This window comes from Pelodiscus sinensis, chromosome 19 (genome assembly GCF_049634645.1).
Source record: "Pelodiscus sinensis isolate JC-2024 chromosome 19, ASM4963464v1, whole genome shotgun sequence".
NCBI classification, from domain to species: Eukaryota; Metazoa; Chordata; order Testudines; family Trionychidae; genus Pelodiscus; species Pelodiscus sinensis.
Window position 1 is genome coordinate 11,819,710 of NC_134729.1, and position 19,881 is coordinate 11,839,590.

The 19,881-nt window shown below is 53.9% G+C and overlaps 1 protein-coding gene across 9 annotated transcripts in view; it reads left to right on the plus strand.

Annotated features, from left to right (window-relative positions):
• Window positions 1-19,881, plus strand: part of LOC102458375 (adhesion G protein-coupled receptor E1) — a 198,344-nt gene that overhangs the window by 24,036 nt on the left and 154,427 nt on the right. For 2 of the 9 annotated variants that reach the window (XM_075902300.1, XM_075902299.1), the window contains 7 exons: window positions 251-388; window positions 2,220-2,323; window positions 3,842-3,925; window positions 9,386-9,563; window positions 10,315-10,434; window positions 12,502-12,689; window positions 14,307-15,926. In XM_075902300.1, the coding sequence (XP_075758415.1) occupies window positions 251-388; window positions 2,220-2,323; window positions 3,842-3,925; window positions 9,386-9,563; window positions 10,315-10,434; window positions 12,502-12,689; window positions 14,307-14,474 (980 nt within the window). In that variant the 3' untranslated portion in view covers window positions 14,475-15,926. Of the gene's footprint in view, window positions 1-250; window positions 389-2,219; window positions 2,324-3,841; window positions 3,926-9,385; window positions 9,564-10,314; window positions 10,435-12,501; window positions 12,690-14,306; window positions 15,927-19,881 lie in introns of those variants that run through there. The other 7 variants (XM_075902294.1, XM_075902298.1, XM_075902297.1 and 4 more) reach the window with 4 other exon arrangements.

The following is a 19,881-nucleotide window of genomic DNA, read 5'->3' on the forward strand; positions in this document are numbered from 1 at the left end:
ACTGCTGCCCCTGCAATCCCGGCTTTGCATCCAGTTCTGGGGAGCAGCACGTCACTGACCCAGCAGCGCAGTGCAATGGTGAGAGCCAGTTCAGGCAGAAGGCAGAGTGACCGATGGAAATGGCCTCTAAGGCTGATGGGAAGATTCCCACTGGATCCAATGGGGCTTGGGTTAGTGTGAGGAGCCCAGGGCAGTAGGACACTGGTGTCTTAGGGTCACACATGGCCAACCTGGATTCTTTCCCCTCCAGATATTGACGAATGTTCCCGAGACCCATCGCCCTGCGGCCCCAAATCCATCTGCAGCAACACCCCGGGCAGTTACACCTGCAGGTGCCGGGCAGGCTACCTCCCGCCCAGCCAGCCTGGCACCCGCTTCAGCTGCACAGGTAAGTGTCCTATACGGGGGATGTGTGTGGGGCTCCGGGTATGAAAGGCTAATGCCTGCTGACCAGGTCACCCCACAATGGAGAGCTAGGTACGAAGCGGCTCTGCCGGCCCACCCGGGATTCTGACTCTCCAAAGCCCGGACAGCTGCAGAGATTTCATGGGGACGGTACCTGAGGCTCCTTCCCACCCAGCTAGAATAGCTACAGGATCAGCTGCCAGGCAACTCCCTTCCTTCTGCCGTTTGCTCGCAAAACCCCACAGTCCCTTTGGCCCGGGAGACTCATATCCTCCGGTGGAGCCTCATTCTCTGCCTTAGAGTCAGAGCATGGACTGGACTGGTGTCATTAGACTGAACTCCGTGGCCAGCGGTCGGCACAGCGGCCCTGTTCTGACATGTAACACGCTGTGGGTGGGAGTCGAAGCCGGGAACTTCAGGCCCGGGCTCGTGACCGTCGTGACGTGGTTTACATGAAACTTTTGGGCTTTTTGCTTCAAAATGAGGCTTCGTTGGGAGATTGAGCTAAAATCCAATCACCCAACCGAAAAGAAACAGGAAACCAAAACCTGATGTTGGGGCGAAGGCTTGATCCCAGATGAACCGTTTGGGGTGTTTGTTTCAGTGAGAAAAGTCCCAAAACATCCACCTTGGGGAGCTCAGGGACAATGACCTTCTGGCTGTTTTTATCCTGGCTTGGTCCCTGCGCTGAAAACATCCCTAATTTCCTCTGCTCTTCCCTGTACACTGGAGTGTTGATGAGCCAAGACGCCAAACCCTGTGTCCCACTGCCCCTGCTGCCTGAGCTAACGGGCGAGTGTGTTCCTGGGAGGCGCCATGAGACCAAAAACCTCTGTGCCAGGCCCAGGCCCCTGGGTCCAGTCCTAGGAAGGCGCGTGGGTGTGTTACTGGTGGATGTGACAGGGATCTGCAGTGCAACAGGGAGGTGCGAGTCCAGCCCAAACAGACACACACCCTCTAGCAGGGTGAAGAATTCACAGGTGCTAGGCAGCGGATGGGCCAGTGCCCTAGAGCCACCCTGTCCCTGATCCCAGGTGTGCGCTGGGCAGAGCCTGAGCCGCACAGTGGCCGCACGGCTTTATAGCCCAGACAGAGCCAGCGAGCGTGTGTCTGCCCAGCTGGGGAATCGCAACTTAGCTGCAGTGCGGACAGGGTGCCAGGCTGGGGTAAAGCAGGTCACATGCAGCGTTGCAGCCGGACAACCTCCCAGGACAAAACACTCACGGAAGAGACCCAGGTGCCTGTCCCCTGCTTGCAATGACTGTTACCCAATCACAGAGCTGGAGAGAGACCAGCCATGCAGCCTAGTGGTTAGAGCTCTTTCCTGAGCGTTTGGGGACCCCACAGATCTACATGAGGCAGAGGAGGGATTTGACTCTATGTCCCTCTCTCAGGTATCGGTTATAAGAGCGCTCGGACGGGTCGGTGTGTTAGTCGGTGTAACTCTAAAAACAATGTTGTTAGTCTCTAAGGTGCCACAGGACCACTTGTCAGTTATTAGAGGGACTGGGGGGAGCAGCACTATCCCCTCTCCTGCTGTCCTTGACAAAGGGTGAACTGACTCCTGGAGAAGGTGCCTGGCTGTGACTCCCAAGAGGAAATAGCTGCCGCACTCCCACCCGGATCGGGGATCAGCTTGGGGTTTGCTTGGGCGGTAACCCCTAGGCCTGGAAGTCACTGGTTGTACACGCAGCTTTTTAACCCTTTGCATCCCTGGATGGGAAAGCCCAGGGGATGCTAATTTCCCAGGCCACCGTATTTACTAATCTACACATTTGATTGAGGGTTTTTTTGTTCATTTCATTTCCTCCTAGAGGTCACTTCAAAGTGCCGGGCCCATTTCTCGGAAGAGAACGATCTGGTGAGGAAATCCCAGAACCAGAGTCTGGACACAGCTCATGGCTCATCCCCAGAGGATGTAGGTATCCTGGCAGCGTCGCCAGGCCCTGCTGTTCTCAGGATGCTCACGGCAAAGGCAGCGCAGGGAACCCCGGCTGAAGTGACTCAGTGATTTTGGGGGTGCCAGGGAGGGGCGCTTGCCGCATCCCGGGCAAGTAACTTCTTAAAGGGACCTGGCATTAGGGCTGCCAAGATGGAGCTGTTTTGGAGCCCAGGTCAGTATTGCCTGTTGCCCCGTCCTTAACAGCAAAGCCAGGCGCACGTAGTATTTTTGGCACAGGGGACTGTCATCCCTGGGGCGACAGGCTGCCCTTCCTGCCAGCAAACCAGCAGCAACGTGCAGGGCGCAGGAGAGTAGCAAGAACTGACAAATCTTAAGCAGGTGGAAAATCCCAGTGTAGGAAGCCATAGCTCCTCCCCGAGCCCCACGGTACCACCAACAGAACCGCTCCCCATCCTCCCAGGGCCGACTTATCCATTAGGCACAGGAGGCACAGTGCCTAGGGCCCACGATACTTTTAGGGGCCCACAAAAATGTTTGAATTTCTTTTAAAATCAGAAGGAAAAAAATGAACTTTTAGGGTCGGAGAAAATGTTTTAATTTTTTTCTCACATCAGAAAAAAATGAAACTTTTAGGGCCCACGAAAACCTATTAAATTTTGCCTAAAACAGAAAAAAAAATGTTGAAGTATTTAAAGTTTTATATCAAAAATAATTTTTAATATTTTTTTTATGGAGGAATGGGCCCAGGAAGGCAAAAGTGCCTAGGGCCCACGGAAGTCATAATGCATCCTCCTTGTTCCTTTCTGCCACCCACAATCCTTTGCAGTAGTATTCTGACTTCAAGCAGGTGCTGCAAAGATACCTCCCCCCAAGATCAGGGTCCCCGTTGTGTCAGGTGCTGCATAGCCACACAGCAAGAGGCCGTCCATGTGCCCCAGACTTACTCTCTGGCTATGTCTACACTGGCAGCTTCTTGCGCAAGAACTCTTCCAGAAGAGAGCATCTACACTGGCATGTGCATTTGCGTGAGAGCATCCATGCCAGTGTAGACGCTCTCTTGCGCAAGAAAGTTCTGATGGCCATTTTAACCATAGGGCTTTCTTGCACAAGAAATTCGTGTTCCTGTCTACACTGGCCTCTTGTGCAAGAAGAGTGGGAGCATCAGAGTTCTCGCGCAGGAAGGCCTGATTTCATACATTAGAACGTCAGTTTACTTGCACAAGAACACGCGGCCAGTGTAGACAGGCAGCAAGTTTTTGCGCAAGAGCGGCCACTTTTGCGCAAGATCGCGCCAGTGTAGACACAGCCATCTGAGTGAGGAATACAGGATTGGTCACCCCACTGTACAGCTGGGGAAAGGAAGCCTTGCAAAATAAGGCAGCTTAGTGACTATGCTGCAGTTTGAACCCCCAGGTGCTAGGTCCCCTCCCGAAGCCTTAACCACAAGCCCAACCTTCCAGCTGTGACATTGACTTTGTGTTGTGCTGTGTGCTTCTCCCTTCTGCTCCGGCTCCCTCCTGCCACCCTGCACAGGCTGCCTACTGCACTTTACTGAAATCCACCTTCAGAGCCTTGGCAGAGCCCTGTGAAGAGAAGAACTCAGCGGTGTGTCTGGAGGTAAGAGAGGAGGAGGTGTCTCTGGGTTTTTTATCACAGCTTTCAGGTGTAAGAAGGTATGAACAGCTATACTGGGTCAAACCAATGGTATCCCGTCTTCTGATTGGCCAATGGCAGGTGTCCCAGGGGAACAGATAATCATCGAGTGAATCCGCCCCTGTTACCCATTCCCAGTTGTTGACATACACAGGGTAGGGACATCATTCTTGCCCATCCTGGCTAATAGCCATTGATGGACCTATCCACCATGAATATATCTAGCTCTTTTTTTTGAACCCTGTTGTACTCTTGACCTTCACAACATCCTCTGGCAAGGAGTTCCACAGGTTGACTGTGTGTTGTGTGATGAAATACTTCCTTTTCTTTGTTTTAAACCTGCTACCTATTAATTCCATATGATGATCCTTAGTTCTTGTGTTATGAAAAGGAGTAAATAACTTTTCCAAGGAGTAAATAACTTATTCGCTTTCTCCACACCAGCCATAATTTTATAGACCTCTATCCAATCCCCTCTTAGTCATTTCTTAAGTCCCAGTTTTATTAAGCTCTCCTCATATGGCAGCCAGTCCATGCTCCTAATCAGTTTTGTGGTCCTTTTCTGAACCTTTCCCAAAGGGAAGATATCCAAGGAATAAATAACGTCTTTATTCACTTTTCCCCCACCAGTAAGGACTTTATAGCCCACTATCCTATCCCCCTAAGTTGTCTTTTTTTTCAAGCTGAAAAGTCCAATTTGTATTAATCTCTCCTAATATGGCAGCTGTTCCATACCCCTAATCCTCTGAATTTTTTCCAATGCCAAGAATCTTTTCTTGAGATAAGGTGACCACATCTGCATGCAGCATTCAAGATGTGGGGATCCCATTGAGTTACATAGAGGCGATCTGACATGTTCTGTTTTATTCTCTATCCCCCTCCTAACGATGCCCAACATCCTGTTTAAGTTTTTGACTGCTGCTGCAGACTGATCAGATGGTTTCTAAGAACTCTCCCCAACAACGCCAAAAATCTCTTTTTTTTTTCAGTCGTCACAGCTAATTCGGACCCGATCCTTGGGTGAGATTACAGCTAGAGTTAGACCCTGCTGAGTCACCCCGGCCACCGAATCCCACCTCATCACTGCGTTCAACCCTAGGACTTGGCAGGCTAATAGCATAACCTGTGAGAATCTCAACAGTTACACGCACCTGCAGTGGCAGCCGGCTTCCCAGGAGCAGGGCAGGAACCTGCGTGTAAACATGCACATCCAGGATAAGCCCAAACTTAGTGGATCACCGTTTGCACAGTTACACATTCACATCCCTATTCTGCATCCAACTCAGACCCCCGCACCTCCCCATAGACAAGTGCGGCCACTTACCAAAATCTTGGAGTGGCCTTGTGACGTAGTGGGGGTACCTGGCTGGTTTCTATGCTGCTGGCTCTGGGGGAACCCCCACTGGCTGTCGTGGGGACCACGACCCAGCAAAACAGGATGAGTCACTATGCAAACCAGTGGCCAGACACCCCCCATGGAGAGGAACAAAGGAAGGTGGAATGCTGCCTTGGCTGGGGGGCAGGGCTGGAAGTTAGTGAGTTGGTTGCTGGCTGTCGGAGGGCATGGAGGAGAGCCTAGGGGAAGGGGCTGGAGTTTAGGGGCCCAGTCTCCCCCATCTCAAGGGGGCCTGAGGCATCCTAGCCCAGTTCCTGTGACCAGATTACATCTGTGCTGCGCTGTGCTGGAGGAGCAATAAACCACCCTCAATTCCACTGGCTGGCGCAGTCTGTTTGTGCCATTTCGGGGTGCAGGAGACGGGGAACCCCCAACGCGCCGTCACACTGGTGCCAGGAGTGGGATGCACTGCACCCCGTGGATGGAGCTTCCAGCGGTGAGCGACAAGGCGCTGTAGAAGCAAGAGCCCTGGAGCCAGGCGTGCTGGAGACAGAGCGAAGCGGTTCCTGGGAATCGTGGGGCGCTGCAGCACTAGACTGGTGAGTCTGCACCGAGGGGCCCAGCGGGCAGATGGCCTACGCCCGACTCTTGAAGGCAGAGCTGGTGGGGCTGTGCAGAGAGAGGGGCTTGCCTGTGCAGAAAGCAACCAAGGCCCAGCTGATTGCCCAGCTGGAAGATAATGACCAGCCACAGGGCCAGGATCTTGTCCCCAGGGGAAGCAGCCAGACCCCCCCTGAGAGTGTGTCAGGCTCAGAGAGGGGGAGGAGCGCTGGAACCCACCGGAGAGATGAGACAGCGTCTCCCGGGAGGCCTGCAAGCCGTATCCCATCTAGGGCAGGGGCCAGCCCAGCGGAGCTGCGGCGGCTGGAGATCCAGCTGCGGATCAGGGAATTGGAAGTAGAGGACCGAGAGAAGGACCACCAGGACCGAGAGAGGGAGCGCCAAGATCGAGAGAAGGAGCGCCAAGATCGAGAGAGGCAGCGGCAGCATGAGCTGGCCATGGCAGAGCGGAGAACCGGCGGGGCACCGGCTGCGCCAAGTGCGGAGGGGCCCCAGGGTCCCAGGACTGCCAGGCGCTTGGAGAGGCTCGTGGTGGCCCAATTGAAGGACATGGGCGACATAGACGGGTTCCTCAGCTCCTTTGAGAGGGCCTGTGGACTGCAACGGGTTCCCCCAGCTGACTGGCTGCAGGAGCTCATCCCCGCACTGAGCCAGGAGGCGGCCGGAGTGCTCAGTCAGCTGGAGGACCTACAGCCAGGGGATTACAACCGAGTCAAGGAGGCCCTGCTGCACAAGTTCGGGCTGACCCCCGAGATATACAGGAAGAAGTTCCGGGGGGTACAGAAAGGGCCACGGGAGACCTATGTGGACCTGGCCTCCCGCCTGGCGCAATACTGCCGCAAGTGGGTGTCTGGAGTCGGAGCCCAGACCGCAGAGGAGCTGCTCAAGCTGGTCATGATGGAGCAGTTCTATGAAGCGTGCCCACCCAAACTGAGGCTGTGGCTCAAGGACCGGAGACCAGAGAACCCCCAGGAGGCCGGGAGACTGGCGGATGAGTTCACGGAGAGCCGGTCCGGGTGTGAACGGGAGTCCCGGAGAGAGAGGGAACCGCGCAGAGACCGGATCTCGGCTGAGCGACGGAGGGAGTCAACTACGGGGCGAGACCAAGGAACAGGTCATCTGTGCCCCAGAGAACCAGCCAGGGCCGGGACAGAGACAGCCCAAAGCCTAACTTGCCATCGCTGTGGGCAAAAAGGCCACAAGAGGGCTCAGTGCACCAGGTCCCAGGACCGGGGACTTTCCAGGGTTAACTGGCTGGGGCGGGAGGAAGGGCAGGCTGCCCCAGAGGCAGGGGCTGGCAGGCAAACCTCAGCTCAGAGAGAGGAGAAGGATGCTCTGTGCACCTCCCCTGGGAGGTCTGATTCTCAGGAGGCGGATTTCTCCGTGTACCGGGTGGGGGCAGGACGGCCCCTGCGGAGCGAGTGCCTCATACCCCTGGAGGTGGATGGTAGGAAGGTGACGGGCTTCTGGGACACGGGGGCGGAGGTGACTCTGGCCCGATCCGACATAGTGGCCCCGGAGCGGATACTACCCCACGCGCAGCTGACCCTGAAGGGCATAGACGGGTCCCCGTTTAAGGTGCCTGTAGCCCGGGTGCATCTGAAATGGGGGGCCAAGGAGGGCCTCAAGGAAGTGGGGGTGCACCCGCACTTGCCCACCGAGGTGCTGATGGGGAATGACCTAGAGGAGTGGCCCCATGAATCCCAGCGGGCTCTAGTCACTACCTGGAGCCAGAGCCAGCGGGGGGCTGACAACGTGGGTCCAGGGAAGGACTCCTGGCAGCGTCCTCAGGGTCCCATCCCAGTGGACACGGGGTCCAGCCAGGCTGGGACTCCGGACCTAGGCAGAGGTGGGGGACAGGTCCCGATCCCTGCCTCAGCAGCTGAATTCCAGGCTGAGGTGCAGGCAGACCCCTCCTTGCAGAGGCTGAGGGACCAGGCTGGCCTCCGTGCAGCTCAGCCCCGGGGGAGAGGTGGCCAGGAGAGATTCCTGCGGGAGCGTGGGCTCCTGTTCCGTGAGTGGCTCCCCCCCAGGAAGGCGAGGGCATGGAGGGTAGAGCGGCAGCTGGTCGTCCCCCGAAAGTATCGCCTCAAGCTGCTGTATTTAGCCCACGATTCCCCCGTTGGGGGCCACCGGGGGATCCGGAGCACCCGGCTGAAGCTGCTCCAGCACTTCTATTGGCCGGGAATCTTTACAGCCGTGCAGCGGTACTGCCGGTCCTGTGACTCCTGCCAGAGGGGCGGGAAGGCCCAAGACAGGAGGAAAGCGGCTTGGGGGTCTCTACCCCAGATAGACCCTCTGGGCTTGCTGAGAGAGTTATGGGAGGGGAAGTCCTCCCTGGATGGAGCATCGGGGGTGGAAGCCGCCCTGGCTGTCCAGAGAAGGCTCGCTGGGCTCATGGCCCCGGCCCGAGAGACCCTGGCCAGAGATCAAGGCCAGTGGAAGGGTGGGTGTGACCCCCGAGGACAGGCCTGTGCCAGTCGCCCTGGAGCGGGGCGGCGAGTGGACAGACGGAAGCCAATTCATGTGGGGCCTCGCCACGGCCGGCCCGAGTCAAGGGGAGCACCCATGTCCCCAGGGCGGGTTCCCACGCAGAGGACCCGAACTTCCCTAGGTCACGAGCGGAGTGACCCTGCTCAGTTCGCTCTCGGAGGGGGGAGAACTGTGACGTAGTGGGGGTACCTGGCTGGTTTCTATGCTGCTGGCTCTGGGGGAACCCCCACTGGCTGTCGTGGGGACCACGACCCAGCAAAACAGGATGAGTCACTATGCAAACCAGTGGCCAGACACCCCCCATGGAGAGGAACAAAGGAAGGTGGAATGCTGCCTTGGCTGGGGGGCAGGGCTGGAAGTTAGTGAGTTGGTTGCTGGCTGTCGGAGGGCATGGAGGAGAGCCTAGGGGAAGGGGCTGGAGTTTAGGGGCCCAGTCTCCCCCATCTCAAGGGGGCCTGAGGCATCCTAGCCCAGTTCCTGTGACCAGATTACATCTGTGCTGCGCTGTGCTGGAGGAGCAATAAACCACCCTCAATTCCACTGGCTGGCGCAGTCTGTTTGTGCCATTTCGGGGTGCAGGAGACGGGGAACCCCCAACGCGCCGTCACAGGCCTCCCCATCAAAAATCATCGCCCAGTGTAGTGAGATCTAACTGGTACCACGAAAGCTCCTAGCAGGGACACCCGGCTTTAGAAGCATGAGCCGGTAGCGCCTGAGCCAAGGCTCACCGAAGTCGTTCAGAGCTGCCTGTTGGCCTTAGAGCAAACCCCGAGTCCTGTCGCTGGCTCAGATCTCGATGGACCAGCCACGAGAGGGGGGACGTTGCCAAGTGGCACAAACCAATGGTGGATCCTCAGCTCGTGGAGGGCGAGGGGCAGGGCCCTATCAGAAGCTGTAGGAGATTGGCTGACGGTTGTTGAGGTAACACAGCATAGCCAATAAGAGCTCTCTCTCTCTCGCTCGGCCTCCCGTAGAAAGCTGCTGAGGGATTTGCCTCCATCCTGAAGCAGACGTCCTCCTGGTCCAACTTGAGCACGGAGCAGCTCTCCATTTTGGCCACCATCGTCCTGCACAGCGTGGAGAGGATTGTGATGGACGTTCTCACCAACCCCACCGAGAACGGGAACCTGACCCTCCGCACGGAGCAGCTGGGTAGGAAGCCAGGCCTGGAGGGGGACAAGACAGGGCACCAGGGCAGGGAGAGGTGGCAGCTGCAAATCACAAGCAGCATGACTCTGAAAAAGTAGGGGCGGAGCCTGTCTGGGGACCAATCAGCAGGTACCATATCCAGTCAGCGCATTTCTCCTTATTATGACCATTATGGTAGCACCTACAAACCTGCTGAGACTGGGGCCCGGTTGTGGGCAGCGCTGCCCAGACACAGAGGGAGAGATGGTCTCTGCTGCAAATAGCTTACAGTGCAGACAGACAAAAAGGGAGGCTCATTATCTCCATTTGACAGAGGGGGAAACTGAGGCAGGGAGCTGCAGTAACTGCCCTAGGTCACGCAGGGTGTCTGTCATGGAGCTGGCAGCTCAGCTGGGATTTCCTGCATCCCCGGCGATTGCCTGAACCACAAGGCCGTACCCCTCGACCCCAGCTCTCGGGGCTCCAGCCAGCGTGTGCAGAAGGCTGCAGTCCCCATTCTCAAGCCAGGCCCCATCCCCTGCCCCCATCTATAGCTCCCCAATCCCCCCTTGTTCCTAATGCCCTTGGGGGGGCATGGTCCGGGGACCCCAGGAAATTTTGTTCCTGTCTCTTTCCTGGTGGCACAAAACCTCTTCCCCTCTTAGCTGGATGGTTCCTTCTGTCTCCGCCATCCCCTGCTGCTCTGCTCATCCAACAGCCCCTGTCCAAGGAGCCATAGTGCTTATCAGACTGTGCTTTTCCCCCCTCTCCTTAGATGTCCAGACCAAAGTCATCAGTGACGGCTGCAGCAGGGAGGACTCTGTCGTCAGCCTGGGAGCCAAAGGGGAGATCATGGAGATTGGCTGCAAAACGGTTCAGGGATCAACGGCGAAAGGTACTTCGTCACCGCCAATGGGCATGGACTGATGTGTGACGGACACTTTTCAGCTGCCCAGTATGTTGTGGGAGTGGGGTAGGATCCCACCGAGGGGCAGTTTTACACAGTTAAAGTACGGGAGATATGAAAGTCCCCGACGCTGGAGATTCCAGCTTAGATGGAGCACAGCTCTGTGCCGATATAGACAGAGGTGGGTAATTGAACTAGATGGACTGTTGATCTGATTTGGGATGGCAGAGGTGTGAGACACGGGGCTCACGGATCAGACCTCTGCGCTGTATTGACAATTGCTGGTTCTTAAGCCCTACGAATATAAATTCCTTCTGTCCTAGTCAAGCCTGCTAGAATAAAGGGAACTAGAAGAATAAAGAACAAGGGCTGGCAGGGACTGTTCCATCTCCACGGCTCTTCCAAGGAAAACGGAGTGCTAAGAAAGCGCAGTGCTTCAGGAAGTGGCTGATTTCTGCACAACACTTAGATTGCATGTGGAAAAACTGGCTGCTCAAAATGCCCTCAGCCCGGACAATCATTCTGCTTTTGTCAGAAGAGCTAAAATATTTGGCCTGCTGCCTCATTCTCCCATTCCCCTCTATGGGCCTGACTCTCCGTCAGACTTCACCTCCCATGAGGCACTGTGGCTAGATGTTGCCCATGGTGCATCATGGGAGATGCAGTCCAACCAGGGAGCCAGGCTCATAGAGGAGAAATGGGAGCACCTGAACCACAACTCCCATGAGGCATTGCGGTGGCATTTTCAAACCAAATGTTTGGTTTCATCTGTTCTGACCCAAACTCAAGATTTTCACCAGCCAGCTCTGTTGTTATCAGATGTTCAAGTACCTAAAAGGGCGTTAAAAGGAGGATGGAGAAAAGTGTTCTCCTTAACCTCTGATGAGAGGAAAGAGGGAATGGGCTTAAATTGCAGCAAAGGAGGATTAGGTTGGACATTAAGAACAACTTTCTAGCTGTCAGGGTGGTTAAACACTGGAAAAAGTTGCCTAGGGAGGTTGTGGAAGCTCCATCTCTGGAGTTGTTTAAGAGCAGGATAAATAAACACCAGTCAGGGATGGTTCAGAGCCGCGGGGTCCATCCAGTTCTGAACCACTAGCCACTATAGTGGGTAGTGCTATGGCAAACTAGTCATACTCAACCAGCCAAATAGCCATTTGTTAGACCCCACGGATCTAGACGGTGCTTGGTCCTGCCATGAGTGCAGGGGACTGGACTTGATCTCTCTCGAGGTCCCTTCCACGTCTAGTCTTCTAGGATTTTATGTTTTGAGAATTCATCCCTCAGGGACTGTCCAGAAACTGTCTCACAGTCTGGGGGGATTTCTAAGAGCCGTCCATCCCTTATAACACAGTAACATTATAACAAAGACACAAAGGCTACGTCTAGACTGGCATGATTTTCCGGAAATGCTTTTAACGGAAAAGTTTTCCGTTAAAAGCATTTTCGGAAAAATCGTGTCTAGATTGGCAGGATGCTTTTCCTCAAAAGCACTTTTAGCGGAAAACCGCCTCTAGATTGGCCACGGGCGCTTTTCCGCAAAAAAGCCCCCATCGCCATTTTCACGATCTGGGCTTTTTTGCGGAAAACAGTACTATGCTGTCTACACTGGCCCTTTTGCGCAAAAGTCTTTCGGAAAAAGACTTTTGGGGAGCAGCATAGTATTTCCGGAAAAGCACTGATGATTTTACATGATATCGTCAGTGTTTTTCCTGAAATTCAAGCGGCCAGTGTAGACAGCTGGTAAGTTTTTCCACAAAATCAGATGATGTTGCGGAAAAACTTGCTAGTCTAGACACAGCCAAAGTGAAGGCGTTCCTGAGGTGTGTGTAATTATAGACCCCCCCCCCCATCTTGTCGCCAGTGCCCTCTGGCTTGCTGTGCCATCATGTCACTGTCCTGAGCCTCATTGTAGCCATTGGGGGATGTAAAGCAGAACATTACCCCATGCCTGGAGCGGGTCTGGGGGGTTGCACAGTTCTTGGCGAGTCCCACAGTGGAATGTGGGGAAAGAAGCTGCCAACCCACCGGGTTTCTCCTTGGGGACACTTGCAGGCGCGGCTGGAGTGGTGTTTGCCTCCTACGTGGGCATGGAAACCATCATGAACGGAAGTTTCTTCCAAGACCAGAAGGCCGCTTCTAGCCACGCCATCCGGATGATTTCCAGGGTGGTGAGTGCCTGGCTGACCAGCCAGACCAAGAACTTCACAGATCCAGTGAACTACACCTTCCAGCACATCATGGTGAGTCCCTCCACGAGCGGCCGCTGGGGTTGAGCCTGGATTTTCAGGAGCAGCCTGGCTCCTCTGGGGGGGAAGTGGCTCTGAATTAGCTCTCAGGTGGGAGGGATTCCTGTGTTCTCCCCCCAGCGCGATGCTGCCCTGGGGCAATGTGAACACAGGATCTCTGGAGCTGAAAATCCGACTCTCGGCTTCAGTCATTAACAGGCCACCTCCATTAACCAAGGCTCAGGAGCAGACTCGTAAATGTCCAATCCCTGGATTTGGGAAGCAGGAGAAGTGAGGAAAGAGGAACACAGGGCAGACAGTGTGTCCTAGTGGATAGAGCACTGGTGCAGGACTTGGCTTCTACTCCTGGTTCTGCTGGATGACTTTCATCTTCACATACACACACACCCCCACACACAACCTCGCTCCATGCCTCAGTTTCCCCACTTGTAAAATGAAGCTAATGATAGTGACCTTTGTAAAGCGCTTTGCTTGATGGCTGGAGAGCACTGCAGGGGTCAATACGAGGAGCAGGGAAAGGTCGCTTCAGCTGCACTGAGGCAGGCCCAGAGGGCTGGGAGCCCTTCCAAACCATCTTATAGGTGTCCTCTGGCCCACTGTTGGGGGGACGAGGGGGTGATAGAGAGCCCTGCTACACCTCTGCCCTCCTATTAGGGATTGGTGCTAATGCGCTTGCTGAAATCAGCGTGCCCCTTCCCCCACCCATGTGGCAGGCTTGGCCCATCGCATGAGACAGCCCTTGTCACCAAGAGCTTAGGTCATGACTAGACTACTGAGATGCTGCAGCGTTTGATCTTCTGGCATTCGATTGAGTGGGTCTAGTAAAGACCCACTAAATTGAATGCTGAGGGCACACCCCTCCCCTGCTTAGCACTGGAACTTCTACTCCAAGGAGTAGGGGAAGTCGGGAGCATTTCTCCTGCTGTGAGGATGATGCCAAACTTCGTCTTAAGGCATGTCAACTCCAGCTATGTTTTGTACATACCTTAAGAGGCCCTTTGGCTGTAGTGGAGACCTGGCCTTAGACTCTCTAGACAAAGGGGAAACTGAGGCACAGAGCTGTTGAGTGACTCAGTCAAGGCCAGTGGCAGAGCTAGCACTAAAACTCAGCTCTCCTGAGTCCCAATCTAATACACTTGAACCTCTTTAATCCAGCAACCGTGGGAAACGGGGCATGCCGGCTTAAAGATTTTGCCAGACCAGGGTGTTCACTGTGGGGTCTGAGTGTGACAGAGATGGGGGTGGGGCGCTTACCTGGCAGCCATCTCCCAGAGACACGTGTGTTTCCGTGCACCACGGTGCCCCCAGGCACTGACCCCGCTGCTATGGGAGCGGTGGGGGAAAGCCCCAGGAGAAGCACGTCACTGCGGTGGTCTTCCCCAGCTGCGGGAGGGGAGCAGCAGCACACAGAGCAGCTTCCTGCTCCACAGCATGGGTGTTCCCGAAATGGGGGCACCCAGAGGAGGAGGCTCATGTGTACCCCTTCCCCGGCCTCTGCCCATCTGCCTCTCACGGCACTGGGGACCCTGACCCACACTCCCGGCGCCCTGTTTTTTCCATCCTGCGTTATTCCTTCCACTTTTGACCTATATCTATATCTATATTTTGCAGCCACACAACCCCTCCGAGAAGCCCATCTGTGTCTCCTGGGAAACCACAGCCCAGAGTGGCAGTTGGTCTCCGGCAGGGTGCAGGGTCCTGCGCTCCAACGCCACCCACACCACGTGCAGCTGCGACCACGTCTCCAGCCTGGCCGTCCTCATGGCATGGGGGGAGTAAGAGTAACAGGGTAACTCTGCAGTGAGGATGCCCGGCTCCCCCCAGGGCTTACAACACGAGGCTGCGGGCTTTGCTGGGCGGAGCCGGGCATCTTCTCGGCAGAGTTCGAAGGAGGCCAACGAGGTACCCGAGTGGATACAAATCAACGATTTAAAATAAAAATTAAAACTCAGATTTTATAACTTTTTTAAAAATCAGCAAGAAAATACTAACTTTTGCGTTAAAAAAGAACAGTTCCGTGAAATCTGGCCACAAACATGCTACACCTACTTACAGTCTCATAAAATCGATTTAGTGGCTCGAGTCTGTCCAGCCAAACAACCAGCTCTGGCGTCTCAAAAATTCTGGGATTTCAGTTTCTGTTTCTCAGCAGGCTAAAGTAACATGGAAAGACACCCAGAGACCGGAAAGGACCGGGTTTGTTCTGTGTGTATGGCAGGGCTGGCCATACCACGAGGCGAACTGAGGCAGCCGCTTCAGGTGCCAGACTGTGGGAGGGCACCAATAGGACCCAGAGGGTAGAAAATTGTGTCTGCTCCTGGGGCACATGTAGGTAACAGAGCAGTTCCATGAGAGGAGTAGAACAGGAAGAAGGCAGAATTGAGACCTTTCAAAGTTTTGGCCCAAGCTAGGGGCGTCATTTGAGTTCCCCGCCTCAGATGCCAAAATGTTGTGGGCCAGCCCTGGCGTTTGGGGTGGGGAACCTGGGCCAAGCGTGGCAGAATTGGTTCAAACAGTGTCTAATGACAGCGAGATGATATATAGGAAAGGACGGAGCCAGAGTAGAAAGGAGCAGTGGAGTGAGCTGGAAAGGAAAAGGGAAGAGATTATTCAGCACACAGATTCCTAGATTCCTTACACTTTTGCCACAGAGAAATTGTCCTGGCTTCTGGGTGTAAACGGGGGCCCTATCTGGGAATATTTTGAAGAACGTTGTTCCCTGGGTGAAAAAGAAAAACATGTCAAGTGTCAGCAGAGCAAGAAGAAAATTCAGGGCCTAGCTGCTAGAATGAAACATCAGAAGGAAAACGGCTTATTGGGAGAAAATGATGTGGATGAAGACGTGCGAATGTCTGAAGAACCATGTGGCTCAACTTTGCACGGCCTCGTGCTTCCAGCCTCTCTCTCGGCCTTTTAGCAGCAGTGTGATGTGTCGAGTTAATTCCCAAGCTGGTTGCTATGTTGGAGGCTGCTAGGAAAATTGTTGAGCTTAGCTAATCCTTATGGCTTGTTTAATTAATTAACTAGGGTTAGACACTTATCGCCCAAGTATAGCGCACGGCACTGTTTCCCAAACGGTGTTCCACAGCACTCCAGGCTTCCGCAAAGTGAAAATATGGGGTTCTGCAAGAAAATTCCATTACAATAACATTTTGGCTATGTCCAGACTGCATCCCTTTTCCGTAAAAGGGATGCAAATTAGACGTATCGCAATTGCAAATGAAGCGGGGATTTAAATCTCCCCCGCTTCATTAGCATAAAAATGGCTGCCGCTTTTTTTCAGCACGGCGCTTTGCCGGAAAAAAGCGCCAGTCTAGACGCGGATCTTTCGGAAAATAAAGCCTTTTCCGAAAGATCCGTTATCCCTTGTTTTAAGAAGGATAAGAGATCTTTCGGAAAAGGCTTTATTTTCTGAAAGATCCGCGTCTAGACTGGCGCTTTTTTCTGGCAAAGCTCCTTGCCGAAAAAAAGCGGCAGCCATTTTTATGCTAATGAAGTGGGGGAGATTTAAATCCCCGCTTCACTTGCAATTGCGATACATCTAATTTGCATCCCTTTTATGGAAAAGGGATACAATCTAGACGTAGCCTTTATGATTTAAAAATAATAATTAATATTGAAGCATTTATGAATTTTATTGAAAACAGTTTTCATTTGTGTTTGCCACGATAAGTGTCCCTGTGTAATGCCAGCTTAGCCAGAGAGTGGGGACAGTCAGTCAGTGGTGCGAGCGCCTGTTATATGCCACCGTAAATCCCCGTACTCACTGTCAGGGAGCGTGGTTCACGTGGGTGACTGAATATGAATATACTAGCGCCGCATCGGACAAAGTTGAAGCTTCAACTGTCAAACCAGTTGCTTGTATGGGAGTGCGCAGGCCTGTTATATACCACCAGTACTTTATACACCAGTTTCCAGTATTAAACCAAATATAAAAAGAATTTGCCAAGAGAAGAAGAAAAACCACTCTTCGCATTGAAAACTGCCAATATAATGCATATTTGTTTTTGAGTTTTATTTTTGGCACGCATTAAATGTGATTTTTGTTTTTAAATATGTGCAATTAAACTAAATGTTGATCTCATGACCTTGCTGAGCATTTGTTTATTATTATCCTTACTTATTTGTGGTCTACTTTTTCAGCTCCATATATAAGACTGTTATTAGGGGTTCTGCAAAATTCTTTCGAGTTTAAAAGGGTTCTGTGGCCAAATAAAATTGGGAAACACTGGCGTTCAGAAAGCTGCAGTAAGAGAAATCTGGAGTTGCCGTTTGCCACTGTGTGTCATTTTTTCAATTTATATTTCATTAAATATAGACATTTCAGGATACTGCACATGGAAGCTATGTCTACACTGACTCTTTTTTGGGAAAGAATCAATGCAAATGAAGCACTCATTAGCATTGTCTCGTGCTTCATTTGCATAATCTCTTCCAATGCTTTTTGAGCATGAGGTCTTTGCGCAAAAACAAATGGTGTAGATGGATCCGTTTTGTGCAAAAAAAAACCCTTTTGCGGAAGATCCTTATGCCTCAAAATATAAGGATCTTCCGCAAAAGGTTTTTTTTGTGCAAAAAGGATCCGTCTACACTGCTAGGTTTTGTGCAAAAACCTCTTGTACAAAAAGCATCAGAAGAGATTATGCAAATGAAGCATGAGAAAATGCTAATGAGCACTTTATTTACATTGCCTCGTCCGCCAAAAAAAGCCCCTAGTGTAGACATAGCCGGAGCATTCTGAGGATAGATCTGAGAGTTAATAAAATTTAAAAATTAATAAAAACAAGTTTAAGGGCAGCCTGACAGCCGGCAACTCAGGAGCCTGCTTCAATTGCAAGTCTGAAATATTTATGTAACATGTAAGATTTAGCTGACTAAAATGTAAATGCTATTGTGGTTGTGTGTAGGATTTAATCCTTGTCATTCCTAGCAAGCTGCTCCTGCATCTGCAGCTTGACACAGGCAATGAGTATCATGTGCTGTTTCCTAAATTAATAAAAAACAAGTCACCTAAAACAATTGCACAAAGGATTCCCTCTTGGAGCTTGTAAAATGCTGCACTGAGCTGTGAATGAACATGTTCTAGTGATCAGATCTGCGCCGTTGCTTGAAGACAGATGAGGGAGTATCAATGGGAAACTTGCGTTAAATCAATGATTTTTTGGTGTGATTTAAGGCAATGATTTAAATCTCCTTGATTTAAATCAACCCACCCTGGAGGTAGCTCTGGGGATGAGTATGGGGAGCCCCTCCGGACATGGAGGCAGCATCAGAGAAAGCACAAAGGGGCTGGTGTGAGAACACCCAGATGGGCAATGGAGATGGACATTCTGGGCTGCTCACAGGTGGCGCCCATGGCATGGTACCCAGGGCTGCCGTACCCCATACGCAGAACACACAGCAGCATAGGGTGCCACTGGGTCGGGGGCTCGGCAAGCTGGGCTGGAGGTGTCATGGGGCCCGGGGGGTTGGAGGGATTAGCTGGAGGTGCCCTGGGGTCGGGGAGGGTGGTGGTGGTGAGAGAGATTGGCTGGAGATGCTGTGGGGTCAGAGGTGGGGAGTGGGAGGGATTGACTGGAGGTGCCATGGACTGGGGGGGGGCAGGAATTGGCTGGAGGTGCCATGGGCTCTGGGGGGGGGAGTGAGGGATCAGCTAGGGGGTATCGGGGGGGCAGGGATCTGCTGACGGTGCCATGGGGTCGGTGGTGGGAGGGATCCGTTGTGGGTGCTGTGAGGTTGGGGGGTGGAGGTGGGAGTGATCAGCTGGGGGTGCTGTGGGGTTGGGGGGGGGATCGGCTGGGGGTGCTGTGAACTCATACACAACCTGACCCAGCAGCACAGAAACTTGCAGTGACAGACACTACAACTCACACCACCTGATTTACCATCTCACATGCACATTCAGATCATACCCAGACTACACAACCAGACCCAGCAACACAAACTCAGTCGCTGACCCTCCGGCTCACACCCAGCTCACACCCACGGGCTCACTAGCACAGTGACACCGACACACTCCTGCCCACACCCAGCTCACACTCGCAGGCTCACTAGCACAGTCACACTGACACACCCCGGCTCACACCCAGCTCACACCCACGGGCTCACTAGCACAGTGACACCGACATACACCGGCGGGCTCACTAGCACAGTGATACCGACACACCCCAGCTCACAACAGCGGGCTCACTAGCACAGTGATACCGACACACCCCGGCTCACACCCGCGGGCTCACTAGCACAGTGATACCGACACACCCCGGCTCACACCAGCGGGCTCACTAGCACAGTGATACCGACACACCCCGGCTCACACCCGCGGGCTCACTAGCACAGTCACACCGACACATCCCGGCTCACACCCAGCTCACACCCGCGGGCTCACTAGCACAGTGACACCGACACACCCCGGCTCACACCCGCGGGCTCACTAGCACAGTGATACCGACACACCCCGGCTCACAACAGCGGGCTCACTAGCACAGTGATACCGACACACCCCGGCTCACACCCGCGGGCTCACTAGCACAGTGATACCGACACACCCCGGCTCACACCCGCGGGCTCACTAGCACAGTGATGCCGACACACCCTGGCTCACAACAGCGGGCTCACTAGCACAGTGATACCGACACACCCCGGCTCACACCCGCGGGCTCACTAGCACAGTGATACCGACACACCCCGGCTCACACCAGCGGGCTCACTAGCACAGTGATACCGACACACCCCGGCTCACACCAGCGGGCTCACTAGCACAGTGATACCGACACACCCCGGCTCACACCCACGGGCTCACTACCACAGTGATACCGACACATCCCGGCTCACACCAGCGGGCTCACTACCACAGTGATACCGACACACCCCGGCTCACACCCGCGGGCTCACTAGCACAGTCACACCGACACACCCCGGCTCACACCCGCGGGCTCACTAGCACAGTGATACCGACACACCCCGGCTCACACCCGCGGGCTCACTACCACAGTGATACCGACACACCCCGGCTCACACCCGCGGGCTCACTAGCACAGTCACACCGACACACCCCGGCTCACACCCGCGGGCTCACTAGCACAGTGATACCGACACACCCCGGCTCACACCAGCGGGCTCACTAGCACAGTGATACCGACACACCCCGGCTCACACCCGCGGGCTCACTACCACAGTGATACCGACA